Source organism: Carettochelys insculpta, chromosome 26 (genome assembly GCF_033958435.1).
Source record: "Carettochelys insculpta isolate YL-2023 chromosome 26, ASM3395843v1, whole genome shotgun sequence".
Lineage (NCBI taxonomy): Eukaryota > Metazoa > Chordata > Testudines > Carettochelyidae > Carettochelys > Carettochelys insculpta.
In genome coordinates this window covers 7,022,572-7,047,341 of record NC_134162.1, presented here as the reverse complement: position 1 = coordinate 7,047,341, position 24,770 = coordinate 7,022,572, and the positions used below count along the sequence as shown (strand labels likewise).

The following is a 24,770-nucleotide window of genomic DNA, read 5'->3' as shown; positions in this document are numbered from 1 at the left end:
GCAATGTTCCAGTCCCCGAGGAGCAGCCAACCTGGAACCTTGGGGAGAACGGGAGGATTGGATATGGGCTTTGGATGCTCCCTGGCAACTATGTCTCTGCTTTGCCTGAGCTGCTTGTCATGGCCTGGGGGTTTGCTCTTCAGCCTGACAGCTTCTCAGCTTAAGAGGGTCAGGTGAGGTGGGGGGGGCATGGGGGCCTAGAGGTGTTGTGGGGGGCAACAAGAGAGGGAGAGCAAAGGGATGGGGCAGCAGGAGGGGATCAGGCACAAGGATAGGTGCAGGGGGAAGAATATGGGTCGGGGGACAGACAGCAGGAGAGCTTTGCTGGGTATGGAGGAGTGTCAGGAGAAGAGACCCGTGCTGGACCCCCCACCTTAGCAACCATCAGGTGATGCCCCAAAAGGAACCCCACTTCTGCTCCAGGCCCCCTTTGTGTCAGGCATTGTACAAGTGCTGCAGAAAGACAGTCCTTGCCCCAGAGCTGACCATCAGACAAGAGGGGACAGACCGATCAGGGAAGGAAACAAGACACTGACCAGTGCGTGATGCATAGTCTCAGCACCCCAGCCAATGCCAAGGCTTTTGTAGACGGAAGCAAAGGAGATGTACCAGAAGGGAATTGAAGGAGGAGCTCTGTACTACGGAAGGGAGCTTGAATTCCCACCCTAGAACCCAGTGCAATCACCGGACTCTCCCCGCCCACTCCTCCACAGCTTTCACACTGCTTTGGAACCCTTTCTGCTGGCAGAGCCTTGTGCCCCTGCAGCCTGGGCCTGTCTGCTGCAGAGACCTTGTAGCCTGTGCAGGCGCTAGCCTTGTGCCTGCAAGGGGCTCTGAAGAGAAAATGTGCCACGTAAGCACTAAGTCCAGCTCCCCCAGTGAGGGCTTATTTTAAAAGGCTGACAAATATAGGGACAAGACAGTCGTAAAGATCCTCCTCCTGGTGCAGCGGGGTGGGGGGGGGGGGGCAGGTTCAAAAGCCAGCCAGGTTAAAGGAACAGCTCTGAACAGAGGGATGAATTTCCTGTACCTCAGATTAATCAATATTTCATGAATGCACTGAAAGGAATCCCCATTAGAAGGGACATCAGACCTATTAGCTTCTCAGCAAGCATTGTTCTGTGGCCAGTTCTAAGAAGTGCAGCAACTCCAGCTAAGCTAAGGGCTATCACATCCCATGATTCAGAGGTACCTGCCTGGGGAGGCACCCCCATATGAATCAGCAAAGCACATTCTGGAGCATAGAGAGGTCTTCTACAGACACACCAGCAATCAGGTAATGCATCAGAATAGAAAGATTGGTGCCCAGGCACATCCTACAGACCAGATTCTCGATGCTGCCTGGTACTGACTGAAAGGTGTCACCGCAAAGGAAAAGGCTGTGGCTTCTTGCCATTGCTATGCTGGCCCCAGTGTAGATTAGAGCAGTCTCAGGGCTGTTTTAAACTAAACCGGCTGGGTTACAGCCTCTGGCCAATACACCAGCCAGCGCTCCTCCAAAGCCCTCCTCCAGACCTCTTAGAAAAAGAAGCTGTTTTCTTTATCACCCACCCAGCTGGAGAGATCTGGCTACTTTCTGGATTCATTGCATTGGCCGAGCGGCACAAAGGGACAGGTTCAGGGACAGCCCCACACAGGAAGTGGAGCCTGCCATTCCAGTGTACACTGGGGGCCTCCATTCTACAGAAGCAGGACATCTGGTCATCCAGCAGCAGTGGAGGCAGACACATGACCCGTGCTCTGGAATGGTGCATGGAGCAGGCTGCCATCTGCTTTATTTCCCTGCTAATCTGGCCCTCATTCTTTGTCCGATTGTGCGCACCAGGATCTCAAGTTGGGGGTGGGAAGAGTGGAAGGCTTCCCTCCCGGGGCAGAGGGGCTTTTTGGAGCCTTGAAAGCAGATTGCTTGGCTCCCAGATTGGGAGAAAGACAGGAAAACAAGAGCAAGAGAAAAGTTGCAAGGAGCCAGGTTTGGGGAGGCTGCATGCAGAGGCCGGGTGGCTGGTGCAGTGTGGGGTGGAGACATGCAGCTGCAATTTGTTTTAATAACCCCAGTGATGAGCAAAGAAATTAATAAGCACAGAAAGTGGTGAATTAATCAAAATTTTCCCATTCCGACGGCAACCTTCAATAAGATGGGAAATGATTTATCTACGATACTAAGTGAGAACACATGGAATTGAATTAAGTTATTTCTCCTCCCTCCCTTATTCTCAGTGAGGTTAAACATCTGCCTGGACTCACTCTCCAGACAGTGAGGGGAGCAGGATGGGGTTGAGTTGCCGCCTCTAAGCATGTTCAGTGGAGGAACGAGCAGGCAGTTTGCCCCCTGGGGCTTGCACTCGGTGCATGCGACCTGCTGGAAACAGCACAGACGGCTGCTAATTGAAGCGGAAGCCTGATGGCTCCTTTGCTTGCTTCTCCAGGCCCCTGCTGCAGAGCAAGATTACCAGCTTGAGGAGAGGCCAGGGGCTGCATGGAAATCTCCACATCAAGAAGCAAAGCAAGCAATCTGTGTCAGGGAAGCCCATGTACAGGACTCCCTGTTACACCCTTTTATTAGCTCTGCTGGGAGGATTATTGTGGGGTGGCTCTCTGGCTAGTGTTGCAGAGAAAGTCGGAATAGATACAGGATCTCAAACAAACTCCTGCTGCACCAACAGCTACCAGCTGATCCCAGGAGGGGGACCGAAGCCTGAGCCCCCTCAAGTCCCACTGCCCCAGGCAGGGGAGCCACAGTCAAAAGGCTTCAGCCTTGGGGGGGACTGTAATGTGAGCCCCATCGCTGAAGGTTGAAACTCAGCCCCAGATGATGGAGTTCAGACTTCAGCACTGGAGGTGGGACTCCAGCTCCCGGCAAGTCTAACATCAGCCCTGGAGACCCCACTGAAATGGAGTTGTGCCCCTCTTTGGAGTCCTGACTCGCCCTTTGAGAGCTGCTCAACTAGACGATCACAATGGCTCCTTGCGATCTGTGCCTCCCCAGTTCCCCACTGTCCCCTCTATGGGAATCCTAGCACCACTGCCATCACCCTCTGTCCTCCTTGCAAGCTGGTCGCACACAAAACAGGGAGTGTGCCTGACCCTGCACCTTGGCACACATGGAAGCACCACCCTTGTGCATGCACACGGGGCAAGAGACCATCTAGCCTGCAAGTTGTGCCAGCCAGAGCCCCTCCCTGCAGGAGTGTCCCCAGGAACTGGGCTAGGAATGCTGGCTCAGAGCATTTCCAGTTCCTCCCTCCCCACTGGGAGCAGTGGGGGCCCAGGTGTTGGTGAGCTCCCAGACATGCTAACCCCAGCCTTGGCCAGCAGGGTTCACTCTCAAGGCAGAGAAGGGTGTTCACACCTCCTGCCTGGACAGGATGCTCCATGAGAAGCCCACAAAGGGGACCACACAGGCCACGATAGAGAACAAAGCTGATTCCCTCATGCTGTTTTCCTCAGTAATGAAGTCGAACAGCAGCAGCTTCCCTGTAACCAGAACCCTGCACATATGACAAACCAGAGTGGGTCTACATCCAGCCCAATGCCTGGCCTCAGCACCTTACAATTATTACTGGTTTGTGGTGCAGCAGCCCCAGAGGAGATCACGGCCCCATCGCACTCAGCATTACACCAGCACATACTGAGACACAACCCTTTGAGAGTTTGCATGCCAAGCAGACACGGCAGGCAAAGGTTAAGAGGGGAACCCATGGCACAGAGAGGGGTGGGGTTGAACAAGCCACATCCCATCAGGCAAGTGCCAAGCCAGAGCTAGAAGACATGGCTACTGGGTCTGCGGCCTGTGTCCTGGCCATCGGCCATTCTGCATCTCAGGCTAGCCTTCTACCCCGGAATGAAACCTTCCAGCAAAAATGCCTGTGTAGACACCGCCCGCCCCCCCACCCCATGAGAGCAGACAAGAGCAAACCCTCCATTAGCTGAATTATTTATTCCATACATTGTTAGCCTGCTAAAGATAGCAACTCCCTCTAGGCCTCAATTAAAACATCAAGAGCATCTATTTGCCTAACATGTTTGCCTAAGACACGTGTCCCACCCCCTCAAGAGCATTCTGGACATCCAGAGATCTGTGCGCATACCCAGTCCAGCTCCCAGCCTGCCTGCTGGTCTCAGTGTCCGGACAATGGCAACACTGACAAGTGCCCAGCTTTTCAGGACAGTGGACAGCACCTCTTAGAAAGGGTGCGGGAGGAAGTGGAAACTACCCACTGTTCTAATTCAGGGCTGGTCAACATACACATTCCCATAGTGGGAATGACTCCTGCCTTCCTACCTCTAGCAGTCAGCAGCAAATCACAGCAGGGATGAGGGGCATTATAGAGGGAAAGCTAAGAACCTACACTAGAGACTGAAAACATTGCTCAGCCTCGAGACGTAGCATGCAGCGAAGGATAAACGCACTCCCATGTCAGTATCCATGAAGGCCACACACATCGGGACTCGTGACAGTCCCGAACGCCTTGCACGCCTGCTCCAGCACACTGCAAAGCGCCAGGGGTAGAGGACAGTGTTATGTACATTACAGTAGCACCAACAGGCCTCAGTAGGGTTTAAGATCCCATTGTGCAAGGCACTGTCCCTTTTCCAGACAGCTTACCATCGCACTACACAAGAGGGAATCTTTATCCCCTGTTTGTGATCTGCCACACAGGCACTAAACCTGAGAGACAAAAGATGTTTAGGTGCCTAAAGACACAAGTTGGTAGAATCCCATGAGGTGCCTAACTCCCAGTGATACTAATCGGAGCTAGGTGCCCCACCTGAAAATCCACTCAATCTGTGGTGGCCATACCTCAGGTCTATCATAGCACTGATGTACCCTTAGTGACTTCAGCAGGGTCACACATCATAATCAGTAGCACAGCTAGGAGCAGAAACTGGTACAAATCTAATGACTTACCCTCAAGACCAGTGTTTCTCAACCAGGGGTATGGGTACCCATGCGGGCACACCAAGGTCTTTCGGGGGTACATCAACTCATCTAGATATTTGCATAGTTTTACAACAGGCCACATAAACACAAGTCAAGCCAGTACAATCTAAAAGTTCATTCAGGCAATGACTTGTTTCTACTGCTTCATATGCCTTACACTGAAATGCAGTGACAATATTGCTATTCCAATTCATTTACTGGAAAATACGATGATGGAAAGTCAGCACGTTTTCAGCAGTCATCTGCTTGGACTTTTGCAAGTAAGTCATTTCAGTGAGGTGTAACTGGGCAGGATGCAAAACAAATCCTACTCCTGAAAAGGGTACAGTCACCTGGACAGGTCTTGAAACAGTGTCTTTCAACCTCAGATTACCTTAGGACCACGTTTCTCAACCAGCGGGACACATACCCCACCTCTCCCCACATACGCTGCCCCATTTGAATGTACCCAAGGCAGCAGCCAGTGACCACCGCACTGCCCTAACACAAGCGCTGAAGCCTCACTGAAGCTGTTTCCCATGATGTTATTCTCTGCACCCATCAGCTGCTATCAACTAGCGCGAAGCAGGAATACAGGGGTGATAGAGCAAGGCGGGTTGTCTCCCTGGCTAAAAATTGCCTTAACCTGCAGCTTCCCAGATTTTCTCCATTTTGGGGGGAAGGGCCCTTGTGCAATGTGAGCCCTCCTCTCAGGATGTGTTTGACACGAGAATTTCCTTGTTTGTCAGCATCACTGTTGCAACTGGAATAGAGCCTTGAGGTGGGGACATTTGAGGGTGTCAATCCAGAGGAGGTGTTGCAAGAAGGGAGAGGCGCCTGCAAGACTGCATGAGTTGCCTGCAGGAGGCTGGTGCATTGGGGAAGCAGCAGAGGAGATGGCACACGTCCCAAGCCACTACCAGGGGTGATCAAACCAGCACACAAAAGAGGCTCCACGTCTGTAAGTTGTTCTGCTGATATACAGCTTTAATTAGTCCATGGCATGCAATAAAGGACCCTTTATTTATTCATAGAGAATCCAAATGACACCACACTCCCAACAGCAGCTATAAACCACCTATCAAATATTTAAAAAGCCAGCGGGAGGCACAGAAGTGGCCTTCCCTCCAGCTTGTGGGAGCTAGCAACAAGGCAGAGGATGGGTGGATTTCAGTACAAGGCATGACCGGCTCACCAGTTCAGCAGCTCTAAATTAACAGGGTGCCAGAGGAGCATGGTTTATGATGACAACCAATTGCCTGGAAAGTCTCTCCCCTCTGGGTTGGAGGAGTGCCTACCATAGCAGGATCCATGTCCACAATTGGGGCCCCTGCTGGTGTTCCCTCCAATTCAATGCTGCTCAAACTTTTTGACTCATGGCCGGCTCACTGCAAACATTGCTACAGCCCACCAGCCAAGCACCCAGGATGACAAAATGCATTTGCTTAGCTGTAAATATCTTAAAACGGATTATTCTTATAGCTGCCTTTGTTTTCATGCTCCATTAGCTGAACAACATAAAGGGGTGCATGGTTAGAGCCTATGTGCGTATCACATGAGTTTACCAAACTTCATTTTAAACAGCAAAATATTATGTCCAAAACAAAAGGTTTCCACTTGGTTTCCTGGGCTCCTGGTCCCTCAGTCAGGGAAGAGGGTGAGCAGCAGCATGGGAAGTTGCTGCTTTCCCTCCACAAGCCACACCTGGCGCATGAGGCACAGGGCTCCCCAGGGCAGGAAGCCAGCACTGGCACTCCAGCCTTGGAGGGGTGGGAGGTGCAGCATGGAGTGGCAGCACAGGATCCCTGCTGTGGGGAAGGCAAACAAGGGTGAATCCCAAGCCCACGGACCACCTGCAAGGTGGTCTCAGGCCACTAGTGGTCCCCAGCAGCATTCCCGCTAAGATTTTTCCATCCCTGGGTGGAATATATTTTGTTATGTGCAGATGTGAACCAACAGTAGAAACACATGCTGCCAAACGTGGGCACTCTGCTAATCAACTGGGTGGCCCCAGAATTTCTCCTGGACAGCCACCCAAGCTCTCAGCTTACAGGAAACACTGATCCCCAGACAGCACTTGGAGAGCCGTTGCTCTAATGTTTTCCATCCATGAACAGAATAAATTTTGTTGTATACACCAAAGCCTGCGCAGATGTGAACCATCAATAGTAACACAGACTGCCGACTGTGGGTGCTCTGCTAATCAGCTGGGCACCAGCTGAATCTCTCCTGGGTGGCTGCCCAAGCACTCAGCTTACAGGGAATTCTAGCCCCCCATCCACTATGGTAAGACAAAAACCCATGGCAGAATTATGGGCCACCTGGAGAAGCAGAAACAGGAGGGCTTCAGACCAGGAACAAAAGCATCTGAAGAGTTTATGGGCCTCCCTGAATGGGGGGCACCAGAGAGGTTTGTATTTCAGGTACCAGGTGCATTAGCCATGTGTGAGTAGACCTGGACTGAAATAGTAAGGTAACAAGTAGGAGAGAGAGTATAGAACTGAGACAGCAGTGGAACTGGAGTTCATGAAGGAGGTGCACTCGGACAACCACAAAAGACAAGTCTGTATTGAGCTCCCAGTGAGAGACCCCTCACCCGGACTAGAGCTGGTATAGCAGCACCTACATCCCTCCCCTTTCCTGCTGGTCTCTTAAAGCAGCCTGGCCATGGGAAATGGGTGTGCTTCAAGTTTTCTTACACCTCAGCAATCCCCAATTGTCCTAATCACCACTCAGGGAAGTTCTATCTGGAAAGGACTTCAGGGGTGGAGAGGTGCAAAGATGGCTCAGAGGAGGGTCTGGAGGCAACAGCTGCAGGAGAATTCCTTGATGCTGTTACTAAATTAGCTTGCTTGGGCATCTCTCTTCTTGCTGGGTTTTACAGCTGCACCCATGCAAACCCTACATACAGGCAGACAAAGCTAGAATTTGCACCTGCAATTTCCTGGCATTGATTGGCCGGGGAGCAAATGTCCCATGAGCCACAAAAATTCTGGATTCAGGAACCTAGGAGATGCCCTCTCTGCTGGCAAAGAGTTCCCAACGAATGAAAAGATAATCCATGGGTGGGAAGAAGGGAAAGCAATGCTGTTTTAAATTACTTAGTTGTACTTTTGTGACTGACTTTGTGTCAGCGTCACTTCCCCGGCTGCCTGATGAGCATCTTTATCAGTCACTTCAGCCATTTAAAATAACCCAAGTACTAATGAGCCACTTAACATCATCTAACACCTTCCTCCCCCAACACACCCGCTAAACCTCAAAAGGTGGCACTCACCAGCAAACAGGCTGAAAAGGGAGGGTTGAATTGACTCACAAGCCTCATCCTTTCATGGGTCAGTAACAGAGAGATAGCTGTGCTCATCTATATTCTATGAAAACAAAAAAGCACTCCAGTAGCCCTTTAAAGACTAACAAAATAATGTGTTAGATGATGAGCTTTCGTGGGACAGACCCACTTCTTCAGATCTGTTCTGGTCTGGCTATGATCTGAAGAAGTGGGTCTGTCCCCAAAGCTCATCACCTAATAAACTATTCCATTAGTCTTTAAAGGGCTACTGGACTGCTTTTTTTGTTTTCATGGGTCATATTTGTTACTGGAGAGGATGATTTGTGTTTCATGTCCTTGTTTCTACTTGGCTTCCTTGGTTCTTCAGGCTTTGGCTTTAGTATTCTTATTTATTATTTGTCTTGTGGAAGAGTCTAGATGCTCCAGTCATGCACTGGGCCCCGTGACACTAGGCGCGATACAAACAGAACCAATCGGAGACAAGACACTACAGCAAGGCAAGAGAGTATGAGGAAATAATGAGACAATAGTGGGCAGCAGGCAAGGCAGTGGTCTCTACAGGCTAGCAGCCTAACCAAAGTCAAGATTGCTGGAGGTGTCATGACCAAAGAGAATTTTAATGTTTTCAGTGCCCACAGAGCATCCCATCCAAGCCTCTGTTCCCCACTTCTTCACAAACCCTACCCATCTCTGTAACTTCTTCACTATGGGCTGGTCACTCTGTCCCAACAGAGCTCCTTTAAATGGCCACAGTGCCACAACATAGGCCAGAATTTGTCCACCTCTCCACTGCAAGGATTTTTTTCCTATGAAGGAGTAGGAGGCACCATCCTCTACCCATATGGTGCATAGCAAGCACAGAGAAGAGCGCAAAGAAGTGTGGCCAGAGGCAATCATACTCCAGCATTCCCCAACCTGCACACAGACCCTTAAAAGCCATTACCAGAAAGGGTACATTAGTGCAGCCTCAAGGCTGCTCTAATCGACATTGGTCCAGTACAGAACCAGACCAAACTGGTCATTACTTATTGTAAAGAGAGCCACTGAGCTCAGGGCAAGTAAGCTCTGTTCAACATGAGTGATATTTGCTGAATTGGCCCCAGGCATGAACTGTGAAAGACAGCCATCCCTTTGTGAGTGCAGGATCATTCCCTGCAGTCTGTCTTCAAGGCCAGCTACAAAAGGGCCACTCCTAGAGACCATTCTTCTGCCTAATAGATCAGGCTGTTGCTCAGCATCATTAGCAGCCCAAGCATTTCCTAAAAGATTTCAGGGTCTCCTGCATTTCCTGCCACTTGTGTCAGAGGATCCGTGACTCTCGGGGAAGCCGAGTTGGTAGATGCATGTGGGGAGGGAGGGCTGTTTCCCTTTTTAATTGCTTTGGTGAAGGCTGGCTAGGCAGTGCATGGATCTGATGAAGGAAACAGCCTGAATGTCTTCCTTTGGCAGAAGAAGCAGGAGGGGAGAAGACAAAATGTACCCAGAACAATGGAGGTTTAATCCTGAAGGCTTTTTTCCTATAAAAATACAGAATCACATCCAGTGTTCCCTGTAAGCAAAGCACAAGATTCAGGTGCTGCCCAGCTGATTAGCAGAGCACCCACAGTGGGCATCAAGTGTTTCTATTGGTGGCACACATCCATGCTTGCCTTGGTGCACATAAAATTTGTTCTGTTCATGAATGGACAACAGAATAGAGGGAACCCTGGTCATATCTGCAGCAGTATAAGCCAGCATTAGGCACCATTCAGTTCAATGCAGCAAGACCAATTAGCACCAAAGGAGCTAGCCCCATTTCAGCTTCCCAGTCTCATTAACCTTCCTTACGGAGTCAAGCAAAGTCCCTATCATGCAACATGCAGAGCTGTCATCCACAGAGGCATTGGGGGACAAAGCACATTGTAGGATTAGGACTTTGTGATGCATGTATGTGGTGGGGTGGTGGGTCTGTAACAGGGGGCTCTCACCTCTCATGAGCGGCCCTGCCTGGTCAAATGTGCCTGTCTGCAATGCCTCAATTCAGAGTCTCTCACAACTCAGCCTTCGGGCTAAATCATACCCTGTATGCAACAACCAAACCCCTTCCAGGACATTTGTTTAACAGGACACCATCACCTGAGTCATATCCCACCACCAGGGCAAGGGGAGGGGCCTCCAGGGCTTCCCCTCCTGGAGGCAGAGTCCTCCCCCTCAGATAGGGCTCCTGTGCCAGCCCAGCAACACTCACCTATAGTCTCTCACCAGCATTAGACTTGGAGCTGTCCATGGTGCTAGCACTCACTCGAGCAGCCAGTTCCCATAGGTCTCCTCTGACATCTCCCTTTGCACTGAGCAGCCTCTGCTCCTGCAGTTCTTCTTATAGGAACTTCCTAGCCCCTGATTGGCTGCTTCCTCTGGCTGACATTCTAGCCTCCTTTGGAGGACTTCTTTATGGTTTACTGGGAAAGAGTATACCAAGGCAGCAGGCCTCCAGCAGGGAGCTTCAGGGTCCCTCTGCCTCTGTACTGTGTGACACCAAATTCTCCAGTTAGAGACAATTCTGCTTCTAGGCAAGCACCTAGTGCACTTCTATGTCCTCTCTCAGCTCTGGACTTCACACATGGTGTGGTTTAGATACAGGCAGTTGTCTAAGATCTCTTCTCCAATATACACAGATGTGGATGTCATTTGGAATTTTGCCCTTTGAGGACTGCAGGATTCCACCCATATAGTTCAGACAGTACATCCTTCAGTGGTGTATTTTAATGAAGGTGCATAGGTGGTTTGGGAATGTGATACACTGGAGATAGTTAACTGCTGTCAATTTTATCAAGCACTTTTGCACTGGTGATTATCCATGGCACCAGACGCAATCCCTCCATGCCATGTGCAGTCACAGTAAGCTGGGAGATGTTCCCTCCAACAGCAAGAATGAAATGCATGACTGGCATGCCAGGCTCTGGCAGAGAGAGGCAGCACCATGCCTAGTGCTAGCCAGGTTCACACAGGGGACCCAAAAGGCAATGGGTTTTCAGCCACAGATTTTCCACTGCTGGAAGCCTCACATGTTTCTGGGTTTCTTTTCCCAACAAAAACCATCCAACCATATTAGCAGAAATTGGCCATTTCCAGGGGGAGTTTCCACCCTGACGAACAAGCTACTCTTTAAAAAAAATCCAGTGAAATGTGAACAGTGTTTGTGCAAATCCAGGGTAGGTGAAGTCACTGAAGTGAAATTGGAATCAAGCTCTGAAAGGGCTCTTTTCTGTTCGACATGGGTTGGGAACAGATTTAGAACCCAAGTTACATACCATGTCCCACTGAGCAGGGTAGAGCCTGGGGCACCCACCTGTACCACGGGCCCTACCCATCTCTTCCCTGTTCCACCTCTGCCCTGCCCCCTTACCTCCTCCCCCACAGATTACTTGAGGCCAAGGGCTGGGCAGCAGAGACAGCAGAGGGGTCACCTTCCCTCCCCACAACACTCAACCCCCAGGGCAACAGGAGCAGTTGCCTCCTCTCCCCTGCTGCACATTGCTTCTTTGCAAGCAGCAGGAACCAGATGGGCACTCTGTCTGACACGGTGGAGAAACAAGACAGAGCAGACCAGGAGGACAGCACTGCACAGCAAGGAAGAACAGGCTGCTGCCACCACCTGCATGATGAGTGGGGGACCCCTCAGCCCCAGGTAACTCCCCCATCCCTCCAATCCATAGGACAGTTGGGGCCCCCAAAAACACAGGGACTGGAGTGGCCATCTCAGGCACAACTCTGCTACTGGAAAAAAAACAGGGAAACCCTTCTAAAGTAGGGAATTATACAGAGGGCCAAAACCCTAACATTCCTCAAGCAATTCCACATCTTCCTGATTCATTCACGTGCCAAGCAGCTTCAGCAGGGATTCTGCCTGAGTCGGAATGAGCCACTCCTCTCCAGTACCAGCTGAGCTGGGATCAGACCCAAGGAAAAAAGAATGGCGCAGTGATTGATTTTGGAAGAGGATTCATCCCCACCTGGGGCAGCAAAGCATCTTCAGAAACACACTGTTCTTTAGTCCTCGTTGCCGGGAAGGAGCAAGCGCTCTGTTCGGATCCGAGAGCAGGGCTGTGCTGGGAGAGTTATTGTCATGCAGGGGAACATACAGCAGGACAGATGGGCCTGAAGGAAAGATGTGACTGGAGTAACCTCTGGAGAGTGTTAGCTCTGCCATCAAAGGAGCTTGCAACCATGCCTCTCAATGAAATAAGGAAGGAGGAGATGAAAGACAAGGCCACGCATTAAAATGCCAGTGTCGTCCAGCTCCTTAGAAGTGAAATGCAGCTGCGTCTGATGCAAAGGAAAGCAAGCTTCGCTGGCTGCAGGGGACACGTGCTTTCCTTCAAAGCGAAGAGCCTGTTGTGAGCATATGTGCACTCATCCAGCCCTGAATCTGGGGGTGATTCTGCCTGAAGTCTGTAGACTCTTCTGTTTGGTTTCCAGGGCAGCACACTTAGAAGGCAACATCTGGCCACACAAGCGAGCCTCAAACATCCACAACAGGTCAAGAAGCTCATTTGTGTGAATTGTTCACTTCTCCTGAGTCCCAGTCCCCATCAAGTGCCACCCAACTGGGCCGAGCACTAGCTAAAGGTGGCTTTCAAAGACTGGCACCCTCCTGGTGACTTAAGCAGAAACCAGTGTTCCCTGTAAGCTGAGTGCAAGGGGGGCCACCCAGGAGAGATTCAAATGCTTCCTAGCTGATTAGCAGAGCACCCACCGCCAGCAGCCTGTGTTTCTACTGGAGATGCACATTCCCACATGCCTCAGTGCACACAACAAAATTAATTCTGCACGGGGATGGAAAAGGGTTAGTGTGAACCCTGGCAGGCACGTCTACGATGACTAAATTGTACACCAACAGGCTGAACCAGGATCCAAGGTACAACAGTGGCCTTTTGACACCAAACAATACCACAGTGAAAGATTGGAGCCAAGTGCAATGAACACAGGACCAGGTGGCACTCAGTGTATGTCTCCCTACAGCTTTGTCTAGATCCCCAATAGGGTTGCTAGCAGTGATGCCACGGCAGGCATTCATGCGAGCTCTCCAAGCCTGCCTGGGCCCCTGGCTAGTAGCTTGGGCGACTCGTCTGTGCTGAAGCAACGCTGTGCTGCGACCTGCGGGAGGCAGATTAAAGCTGGCTGGGTTACATGTCTCCATGCTGCAATCACACCTCTGATTGCCATGTGAACATACCCACAGTTTCAGTGAGGCGGATGAGGTAGAACAAGCAGAAGATTCCCCCCCCTGCACCCCCCCATCCCCGAAATGGGATCCAAACTGTCCAGACTGCTCAGGCTCAAGGAACTGGGACAGATCGCCCAGGCAGAGGCTCTCACAGGCGCTTTTTGCTACTGGTTTGGCAAGTCCAGGCAGCGCAGAGCTGGTGGAAATGATGGGTAAGGGAATTAAACTCTTGTGACTAGGCCTGTTATTTTACCCGCTGCTCCAGTTCACCCCAGCTATAACAGAGGCAACATTAGAACAACTGCTCCATCAAACCTGGGATTCTGCTTCTGGTGGTGGCCTGCTCCTGGCCAAGTTGATGAACTGCTGTCACAATGCACCTGATGTATACAGGAGAAGGAGGCCTTGCCTGACCGCTCCTTGTCGGAGACCCTCAGGGCCACAGGCAAAGACATTAGGACCTTGCAAGCCTAAGAAGTAGGACTCTGGGGCTCTGTTCCTCTACTGCACAGATCCTCTGCAGGATTTGGTGCTAGTTGCCAACAGTTCCCTGTCCCCATGAAGTCAGCCATTAAGGGCTGCAGCACCCTTGAGGGAGGTGGTATTGGGAAGTTCCTATCTGCACAATGGGGTATTGACCCTCACCTGCCCCATGCAGAAGGGGGCCAGGAGGGTTGGCTCATTTGTGCTTGCATTAGATGGGCAGATTCCCCACCTTTGATAGCGGCAGGAATGAGAAACACTCAGCTTAATTAGCTTCATTAACTGGTCATACCAGTGACAGATAACTTCCCTCCTATCACCCCTGCTCCCAGCTACGTAAATCCTGGATTCCTTATTTCCGACGAAGTGGGTTTTGTTAGTCTCTAAAGTGCCACAGGACAGCTCGTTACTTGTGTTCACAATGGCTTGGATAGAAAGTGAGCACACTGGGCGGGAGGAGGGAAGCAGCTGAGGTCAGATCCCATCTACACCCCAATAACGCCCCCCAAAACGAAATCTGAGAGTGTGGGGTCAGCTGACTTGGACCCCTGAGCTCAGGCTGCAGGGCTAAAAAGTGCAGCATAGACATTTGGGCTCTACTGCATCCGCTCCCTCTCATAGGGTCCAGAGTCCAGCCCAACCCTGAATACTCACACTACTAATTCTATTGCTCCACAGCCCAAGTCAGGAGGAACTGACCTGGAGCCAGCCATAACCATGCCCTTGGTCTTTGAATGCCCTGTAAATCCACCCTGAGGGCACAGAACCTGCTCCTGTTACAGCCCCTGTGTGTAGGCATTTACCTTTCCAGCCTGCCCCAGAAGGCCCCTGATGGCAAATGCCCATCGTGGGCCTTGCTGTAATTATCGCCAACTGCTTTGGCTCATCCCCGAAAGCAGCAGCACGTGTGACTCATGGACACTTTCATTTGGATGAAATACAGCTGCAGCAGCAACGATATTTGCTTTGACATATGCCCTGAAGCCAAACAAACAATGCTTAGAATCCACACTAAGCCCCACCTGTCACTCATGCACCCTCCTCCTTTCCCGGAAAGCAAACCTCACTTAATGGGTCATCCAGGGATTGCCTGCCAGGCCTCGAGGAAACCTGATGCTGCAGCCAAATTTTCGAGATCAATAAAGAGTCTTTAGGTACCATGCATACAAACAAGAGGCTGGATTGCTTAGTGAGCTTGTATCCCAGCTGAGCTACAGCCAGGGGACACAAGCTGTTGGACAAGGGGAGAATTCAGCAAAAGGTTTGGGATTAGTTCAGGGAAGGGCTCTGTTCCTTGTTTCATCCCTTGCTGGATACCTGGAGGAAGAGGAGCCTCCAGGAGATGGCAAAGCATAAGAGGAAGAGCTAACATCCTGCTCTTGTCCTCTGGGGACACCTGATCCTGCAAAGTGCATGCTTAAAGATAAGCAAATCTTCTTGGTGGTCACTCAGTAATGAATAGGACTCTATGTGTCACCCTCCTGTTTGTGAGCCCGTAGATGGCAGACCAGCCCATTTCTGGAGCTGCAGATCTGATCACATAAGGGGAGGTGTTGATAGGAGTTGGAGGGATGGAGGGCAGTTTTTGCTGCTCTTTTCTTTTTCTCTGCCTCTCCTCACATGCCCTGTGGCAGGACCTCTCAGACTGTGCCACCCCTCTCAACTGGGGCCACTTCTGGGCAAAGTTTTCCTAAGATTCGACACCAATGCTGCACTTTTCCCTGTGTGCCTTCAGCGCATAGTTATATCGCCTCCGCTGGCCTCCAACGCTCCTCCGTCCTTCCTCCAACTTGGAAAATGGAATCTGTTCTGGGAGGCGCTGATCAGACATCCAAACCACATGACCAGTCCGACGAAGTTGTTGGTGAATGATAAGGGCTTCAGTGCTGGTCATGCTCGACTTTGCCAGAACGCTCGTGTTCATGCGCCTATCCTCCCAAAAGATCGTTAGGATTCTTCTGAGGAGCTGTGGATGATATTGTTCAAGTGCCTTCCAATGACGCTTGTATGTTGTCCAGATTTCACATGCATACAGTAATGTTCAAATAACCACTGCACCGTATACAAGGAGCTTTGTCTTGAGTGCACATTTGCACATGCCATGGTGCACATAAAATTTGTTTCACCCATGGATGAAAAAACCTAGAGGGAACAGTGCTAGAAAAGCTTTTCTTTTCTATACAACAGGGCCTAAAACCACCCCTTAACCTCCTCACCAAAGCATTCTCTGCTTCTTTCACCCCTTCCTTGTATCCCACCTCTACTCTCTCTCTCTGCTCACATCATTCATTGTCTCCAGAGCTAGCTTCCATCCCTGTCCCCTCCTTTTCCCACACCCCCTTTTCACCAAGCGTAACTCACTCAGCTCCTCCAGAGCCAGCTTTCCCCAGGATCACTCAGAGGAACCAGCGCTCCTGCACAAATCTGTGCCTTCAGATTCCACTGCACACAAAACGAAGCACTCATGTTTAATTAAACCACCACAAAAGACTCTCCCTGGAACAAAAAGAGGAAGTTGCCTCCTTAAGATCTCGCTTTAAGCTGTGCAGTAATTAGGCTTTGTTTATTGGTTTCACGGCTCTATTGCAAAGCTTTTCTTTTCTTGCTCATGTTTCCTTTTCCCTTTTATTTTCATTTCGTTTCTTCTTGCACAAAACTCTTGCAGCTGGAGAAACTAGTCCTTTATTGACCCCAGCCACGTGCACATCCCAACGGATCATGTAGGTTTTAGCGCCAACCCACAGGCTTCCTTTACTGGCAATTCTCAACTTCACATGTTCTCACCCTTCCAAATCCCCCAGGTTGCATGATCATGGGGGAGGAGAGGCTGATTAGACTTGCATACAAATTCTAACATGAGACCACCTGCAAGAATCGTCATTTCATCACCCACAAGTGTTTGTTTTCTGCTCGGATCTTGGTCATACAATCTGACCCTTGTGGAAGGACTAAGGCTCTGTCCTGTTGGCTTCAGATATGGGGGATTGCCTGCTCCCCAGTCTCCCTCCACCATTAACCTGTACACATGGGTGGTGGGTATTTAAATTGATGTAGTTATGCCAATATAAATCACCACTGCTCAGCTAGGCTCTCTTATTCTAGTATGAGCATTTGCCTGTGGTGTAGCAGATGTGCCTGAGAAAGGATGTTATGCTAAATGGAAAAAAACAGGGAGACCAGGCTAAGAGGCCACACTGGTATAAAGACATCAGTAGAACTGCTAAAATGTTCCTGTATAGCATACAAAGACCAAGAATCAGTTTCCTGTTCTGCCAGACTCACCTGGATGAGTCACTTAGTGCCTCTGTGCCTCAGTTTCCCATTTGGATAATGGGTAACAGCCTGGCCCTGTCTCACAGAGCAGTTGTGAGGATAAATATGTAAAAGGACTGTAGTATCTGAGCACCTCGCAGTGACAGGCTGGATAAGCACTGATGATAAACTGAACTCCAGATAAGGCTATGCAGCATCTGTCCTGCCACTTGCACAGGGCAATTTTTTTTATGCAAAGCGACTAAAGTCAAAATAATAAAAATTAAAGCAAAATTTCTCCTCTCTCCTCTGCGGTCTCATTTTTGCCTCTTCTCCGCCATCCCTCTTTGAAGCGAATGCATTCAATCTCTTTTGTCTCAGCAAATGGCTTTTAAGTTTTCTCTTGTTTCCCTCTAATTTATAATATTTTAATTATTGAATAGTCCTCTCAGTCATGGCCTGGAACATTAAACGCAGGTTTAAAAAGGGACCAGGGGGGAGGGGAATCAAACTCCATCAGTGATCCATTTTTCTGTCTCAGCTAACAGCCTCTGGCTTTCTCCAGAGAGCACAGATTTCATTGCAACGGGTGGAGTAAAGGGGAGAAGTGCTGGGGAGGGAATCTTAGAAGACATTAAATTCCACAGTGGTTCCAAACCAGAGCCGGGAATCTGTACCCCGGCTGAAGAATTTGCTGTTGATCCATGTTTGTGGCTTCTAGCTATTCCACTGCAGTTACTTCTGCCTTTGCATAATATTTACATTCATCTGCGCACTTCCCTGTATCTCTGCCAGTTGCGGCTAAGGGGGCTCTTGTTCAAACATACTTTCTAGCCCAGGGACATTGCCATGTATAAATAAGTACTCAGCAAGAAAGCAAGTTATTAAAGAAGAGTCCTTGGGATTCCACTGGGATTACACAGAGAGAAGGAAGGAGCATTAGAACAAAACTCTCTCCACTAGAGACAGCCCCACTCGCGCAGAATGATCCGAGTTTTGATTCACTTCATTATTTGTCTTTCAGTGGCACCTAAGGAGTCCTGAGCCCCATAACTACTCATCCCACCTTTGTAAGAGACAGGCCATTCCCTGACATGCTTTACAATCTAAATGGGACAAGACAAAACACAAAACAAGGCTTAGTTCTTATTTTGCATTTTACATCCATAGAGCACAAGGTGCTTTTCTGAAGAGGCCAGTATTTTATCCCATTTTACGGATAGGAAAAGTGAGGCATGGGGGAATAAAGTGATTTGTCCAAAGTCACCCAGAAGGTTTGGGCAGAACTAACACTAGACCTCAGGTCTCCTGGGGCAGTTCTCTGTCTGCTAAGTCCGATCATGATCCTGATGTTACGTACAGGGAAATTGAGGCACAGAAAATCCACATGGCTACTCAGTGGTTCAGAAAGGCTTCCCAGAACAACCAGGCATGTAACTCAGAGGTTCCTATAGCATTGCCATATCCTATACATCAACCACCAGGCCAGCAACACCAATGGATGGACCAAACGGCTAATAAGTATTATTATACCTGGGAGAGATCTCTCACACTGCACGCATGCAGAATTCACATCAGGCACACAGATTACTTTTCCCCCTTAATCAGAAGATACCTTGAGCAACAAAATGCTGCAGTTCCATTTTCCACCCACCAAAGGCTGCTGTGGTGCTAGAACAACCCAGAGCTGCATTCACCCCAGCACATGGAGCCAGGTTATCACAGGGTGAGATGGAGCCAGGAGCTGGAGGGGGTGGGGGCTGCAGGGACTCACAGAGATTGAGCCTGACTGAATGGGAGAGGCTAAGGGAAGCCAATGTCTGCATGGGGGAGGCTCCTCAACTCCCTAGCAATCCACCCCCCAAAATAAATCCTGCTCCATATTTCTCCCAGCCACACCCAGTCACCTCTCAGGTTGCACACCGCACCCACAGCTCCTGTGTTAGCGCAACTCCTCCAAGGCTCTGTGCTGCTTTTGCAGGGGGCAGGAAGCACATTTCTGGCTTGTGGTTTAAAGGAGCTACTGAAAGTTCTGTATGAATATGCCTGGTTTAAAAAAAAAAACAAAAACTGATCTGTCCAAAAAACATATCCTGGATTTTTGTTTGGTTTTGTTCTGTATTGTTACAGATACACTTGCTGACAGGTATGTTGAAATAAATGGCCAAAATAATTGAAAGTGGTGCAATTATAGTGTGTTGCTCTGTCCAACAAAAGGCAGAGAATTTTTTTAAATATTATGCTCAAAACTAGGGGCAGAGAGCTAGTGTAGAATTCCCCCAGGAATGAAATACAAATTGAGCCTCTCTAGGCCAGTACTCTCAGGACCTGACGGATGCTGAACCAGAGAATTTGCTGACCCATGGGCGGTCAGTATTGTCTAGCACAGGGTGACCCCAAATAAGAAGAATCTTTTTTTTTTTAAATTCAGTAAAAAACTCTAATTCAAGAGCTGCAGTTCATGTGAACACAAGATGGACCTCAATAAATAACGTCAAGCCGTAATTTTTAACCCCTACATTTAGAACAGTGCACACACAATGATTTGTAATACGATACACGTTTACTGCGGGACAGTCACAAATTTTTCCATATTCTATTTCCTCACACTTGATGTGTGTATTTGTACCACTGGCTTCCTGACTTTCACTCCTGAACCTACTTGAATTCTGCTAATTTTACTTCATGTTTAATTTCAGTTTTCTTTCTTAAAATGCATGTTGCCCTTCACAGCAGCAATGCCGCAAGCTTCCTTTTCCTTTTCCAAATCAAGACTTTATTAGCAACACGATCAGAACACAGATATGGTCTCATATCCCACAATGCACTGCACACACGTTAAGGGAGAGTCATCCATGATTTCGAGATCGCATATCGTTGGCTAATTCGATCTGATTTGTTCATTGTTGGGCTTTTAGACATTCTCCATTTATCGAAAGTGATCAGGAGGCTTTTTTTTTTTTTTAAATTTTGCAATTATAGGGTTGGGAGCCACAAAGAAGTCCTTAAAGAGCAGCATGCAGCTCTGAAGCTGCAGGTTGCAGACCCCTGGCATTACCAACACTTCCACAGCTTACTAGACTCTGAGATACATTTGGGGGTAAATTACAGCTAAACAACAGCACAGAACACTGACAGCCAGGACTGGTGGCTGCAAACAAACTATATGGGACCACAGGAAACTTGTCCACACCTATGATAGTGGACATCCAGCTAACTAAACTCATGCCAGACCATGGATGTTACCAGACCAGAGAGTGCTTGACTAGAGAGGTTCAACCTATACTAAGCTGGGTAGAAACACACATCAATCAATCATGACAGCAGGAAGTCAAATCAGCTGCTAATAATCCTTGAAGAGATTGAACTTGGAGGGGTAAGATACTTAGAGACCCAACGTGAATAATTTTCAACATGGAGTATCAGTCCATAGGAACTGATAAGCTGCTCCGCACCTGGTACTTCCAAGGAACAAAGCTAGAAGTAGAAGTGGAAGTAGAACCAAAATGCCATTTTCGATCTTACTCAGACTTTTCAGAGGCACAATATGCCATGGGGGTGGGATATACCAGAGCTGCAAGATTTAACCCAAAACAGAAACACAGAGGTGCCAAGAAGCATCAGTCCCTCACGAGACTATTCAAGCACATTTTTCACGACACCTTCACACGTGACAAATCCCAGGAGCTGCAGGCTACAGTGAATTCCCTAGAGCACGGAAACCGATTTCACAATGGTGTCCTCACCATGACTCTGTAACAGATAGCAGCCTTCGTCTCCCAACGATAAACACATCAAGATACAGCAATCTTTCTGCTGCCAAGGAATTAAGGGAAGATACAGTCTCATACTTTGGGTATATAATCCATAGCCCATTATCCAATCATCTGTAATAACTGGTGTCATGATGATATACATTAAAATGCTGCAGTGAGCTCTGTTCGCTGTCTGAAGGCAGAAGAGCTGAGAGCATCACTCTGTAAATGACATCTGCATGGAAAGAGCCTCCCAAACTTGTGATGCTATTGCAACCATGAAAGATGGGAAAGGTGTATCAGCCCACAGAATGGAGCTCACAGAGCCCAGGCAGGATTTGTTGCTTGTGAACCAGAGAGAAAGGGTTGCCTTGACTTCAAAGTTCTTCAGTCTATTTGGGAGAGCTGAGTTCAAATCCTACCTCTGCCACAGACTTTGTGTGACTTTGGTTCAGTCACTTCACCTCTGAGTCTCAGTTCCCTATTGGTGAAATGGGAATGATAACCCTTCCTTTCTCTCTCACCCATGGCTCATCTGTCTATTCAGAGGGTGAGTTCTTTGGAGACAGGACAATGTCTACACTCAGGGCCTCCACAGGAACATCTAAACGGCAATCTGAGGCTCTAATGCAGCTCAGACACACATACTCCAACTAGCATGGCTGAACACAGCCGTGTAGACAAAGCAGCAAGGTCTATATCATGAGCTTGTGATCAGAGCACATACGCAGAGGCCCTGTAAGGTCTATACAGTCCATGCTGCTGTGTCCACGCTAACATTTTTAGCTGGAGTATCATGGACAGCGCTAACCTAGGTATAGCTGCCCACGTTGCACTTATACCCCCAGGGCAGCACAGACATGCAAAAAATTATCTAGGTTGCCACGTTAGAAAATGCCAGCATTTAGGCTGCCTTGGCAACCTTTCTTTGGGGCTTTTTTTGTTGGTTGGTTTGTTTTGGGTTTTTTGTTCTTGGCAAAAAAAAAAAAAAACCCCAAAAACAGAACCTTTTTTTCTGAGAAAAACACCCTTACATCCACACTGCAAAGCTTGTTATTCTGGACAATAGTAACTCCATCAAAACGAACAACTTTCGACAATCCCTCCCCCATTTCACTTGGCTCTGTGTCTTAAAGTGAGGGCATTATGACTTAATTGGCCTCCCATCATTGCGCTCTTTTTGAAAATGGGCTCTCTAGCCTGAACTCTCAAGTTCAACATACTGTTGCGATGTGATTGTGCTTTTCAGAAATAATTTTTCCATGTTAGAATGTTGAAAAAAGCCCTTTCTGAAAAACCCTGCAGCAGGACACAGCCGTAAGGAACAATGCGCCAAGAAGGGACTCCTGGGTTGATTTTTGTGAGGCAGTTAGCTCATATGCGTAGCCGTTCTCCACGGATGAGCTACTTGAGCAGGAAGTTAGCCACCAGAACTAACAGACCTGCTTTTATGAAAAGCACTCCAGGGTTTTTTGGCTTTTGTTGTTTATGTGATCAGGACCTCAATTTTATGTCTCCTGCTTAAGAAGGCACCTCTGGCCACATGGGGCTACCCAGCACTGCCCCGGGGCATTAGCTTATTACCAACCCTGGGAGGAAAAGCATTGCCTGCTAAATCAAGCCCCCTTCTTGGGTCACCTTAAGTTTCCCCGGAGGTCTCCCATCTCCAGCCTGCTCATTTGAGACAGCTGCTAAGTCCATCGCCCCAGGCAACAGGGATGCCACCAAGCAGGAGCCTGGCAAGGAGAGCCGAGAATACAAGTCAAAGGAGGAGTTTACACGTCGTCCTCTGGAAGCGACGTGGCCATAGCAGTACTGCCAGATTTCCAGGCCAGGCTCCAACTTGTCTCACTTTGCTCACCACCGCACAGTGCAACAAAGCTCCCCACCCCACACCTAGAGTTCCCTGTGAGCCGAGCGCTGGGGCGGCCATCCAGGACAGATTCAAATGCCGCCTGGGCGATTAACGCAGCACTCCCAGCATGCGTTTCTCTTGGTGGTGCACATCTGGTGCATACCACAAGAAGTATCCCATGCAGGCATGGAAAAAATCAGAGGAAACACTGAGCCCAAACCCAGGAAATTTACAGCTGTTATTCAGCTGCACCTATGGCCACATAGCAGTAGGTCTCAGGTCCTAACCCCGACTCTTCAAAGCACAGGCCCCCACGAGATGAGCAAAAGGAGAATCTCCATGAGCAGTGCTGAGCTTTGCCCTCCTCCCAGCACCCCCAGGAAGCAGGGAAGCACTCTCAGCCCGTCTGTAATGCAGGAACCAAGGCACAGCAAGGCTGACTGGTCACTGAGGCGGCCTGTAAAGAGCAGGAGTCCAACTCCAGCTTCCCAGCTTAGCACTCTCAGCACTGGCCTACACACCAGCCTCCCTCTTTGGAAAACGAAACCCCAGCTGCAGGGGGTCGCAGAGCAGAGCAGAGGCACCCATGCAGTTTATTCGCCACAGGGATGGGGAAAAAATGACCCCAGGAGCCCACAGGTCTCCATCACAAGGCCATCCCTGCCGCCCCTAGAACTCCTGAGCTAACAAACCAGGTACGCAGCCTCCCCAAGGCAAAGGAAGTGATGCTGTGCACGGAGCAGGGATCCACCTCTTCCTGCTGGTGAGGAACACCTTGCACATGGCAAATCCCACCCACAGCAATAATCCCTCCCCAGGCTCTCTGCAGAGCACCCACTGGCACTGAAATCAAAGGCACGTGCAGGGGAGACCTAAGGGGCAGCAGGAATCCCTTTAACTAACAGCATCACTGCAGGGTGTGGAGTGGGGTGGGGAAGGGCAGAACCAAAATCCCCTGGAATGATGGGTGTGGGGGAGTTCTTTGCACTCCAGCAGCAGTCACACTCCCTTCCCCCACCCGCCCTCCCTCTTTGCTTCCCCTGCCTGGGAGGGAGCCGTTAGTGCATTTCATTATTGTTAAATCGCCCGCACTGCTTTGCTCTAATGGGTTATTTTAGCCACCGCAGCAAGGAGGCAGGGTTGATGCACCCATCTCCCAGCCTCGGCCTTCCTCTTGCTGCAGAGCAGGGAGGGGAAGGAAGGAGCCCCACCAAAGGCAGGGTGGGGTAGCAAACCGGGGGCATTACCTTGAAGAGGCGCAGGATGTTGGCCACCATGATGGAGACAGAGCTGCCCGAGGCCCCGATCACTCCCACCACGCGCTCCGGCTTGGTGATGATGGGAGGCCCACCGTTGACGCACCGCACCTCGGTGCTGTCCTTCTCGATCAAGGCCTGGACAAAGGTCAGAGACTGCTCCAAGGCGTGGGTGTCCCGGGAGCAGGTGTCCAGGATGCGAGCACCCAGGGTGATGTTGGGCAGCAGGTCTGGGTCGTTGTTGATGCGATCCAGGGCGAAGAGCATGGCCTCCAGCCGGTGAATGCCCTTCTCTTTCTTCAGCTCTCCGCAGGCCTTGCCCTCGGCCCCCCGGCCATGCACGGGGAAGAGACCTCCCAGGGTGATGTCCCCGTCAATGCGGATGGAGTTCATGTGTGGATGACCCTGGCCCTTGGGTTTAGCTGAGCCGGCTGGGTGCCACCAACAGCTGCACACACTCAGGAGTAGGCAGAAGGAGAGCTGCTCCATGCAAAAACACCCCCGGCTCTTCCCAGGCATCGCCGACAACACTCCAAAACCCTGCCGCGACACAGCCTAGAGAGCCATGCGGCACGTCGCCCCCTCCGCCTTGTAGACTCACCACAGGGGTGCAGGGGATAGTGTCTTAGACAGCCAAAGAAGAGGCAACAGCGTGTCCAGCTGCAACTTTTCCAAGGGGGCACCGCATGGTTTCCTTCTACCCTCTAAGTCACCTTCCCATCAGCAGCTCTGTTTGGCTCCAGCATCCATCTT

The 24,770-nt window shown here is 49.9% G+C and overlaps 1 protein-coding gene across 1 annotated transcript in view; it reads right to left on the bottom strand.

The window, feature by feature from the left end:
• GRM4 (glutamate metabotropic receptor 4) overlaps window positions 1-24,536 on the bottom strand; it is a 175,380-nt gene extending 150,844 nt beyond the window's left edge. Inside the window, exon 1 of the mRNA XM_074977251.1 lies at window positions 24,009-24,536. Coding sequence (XP_074833352.1) covers window positions 24,009-24,536 — 528 coding nt within the window. The remainder of the gene's footprint in view (window positions 1-24,008) is intronic.
• Window positions 24,537-24,770: the final 234 nt, after the last annotated feature.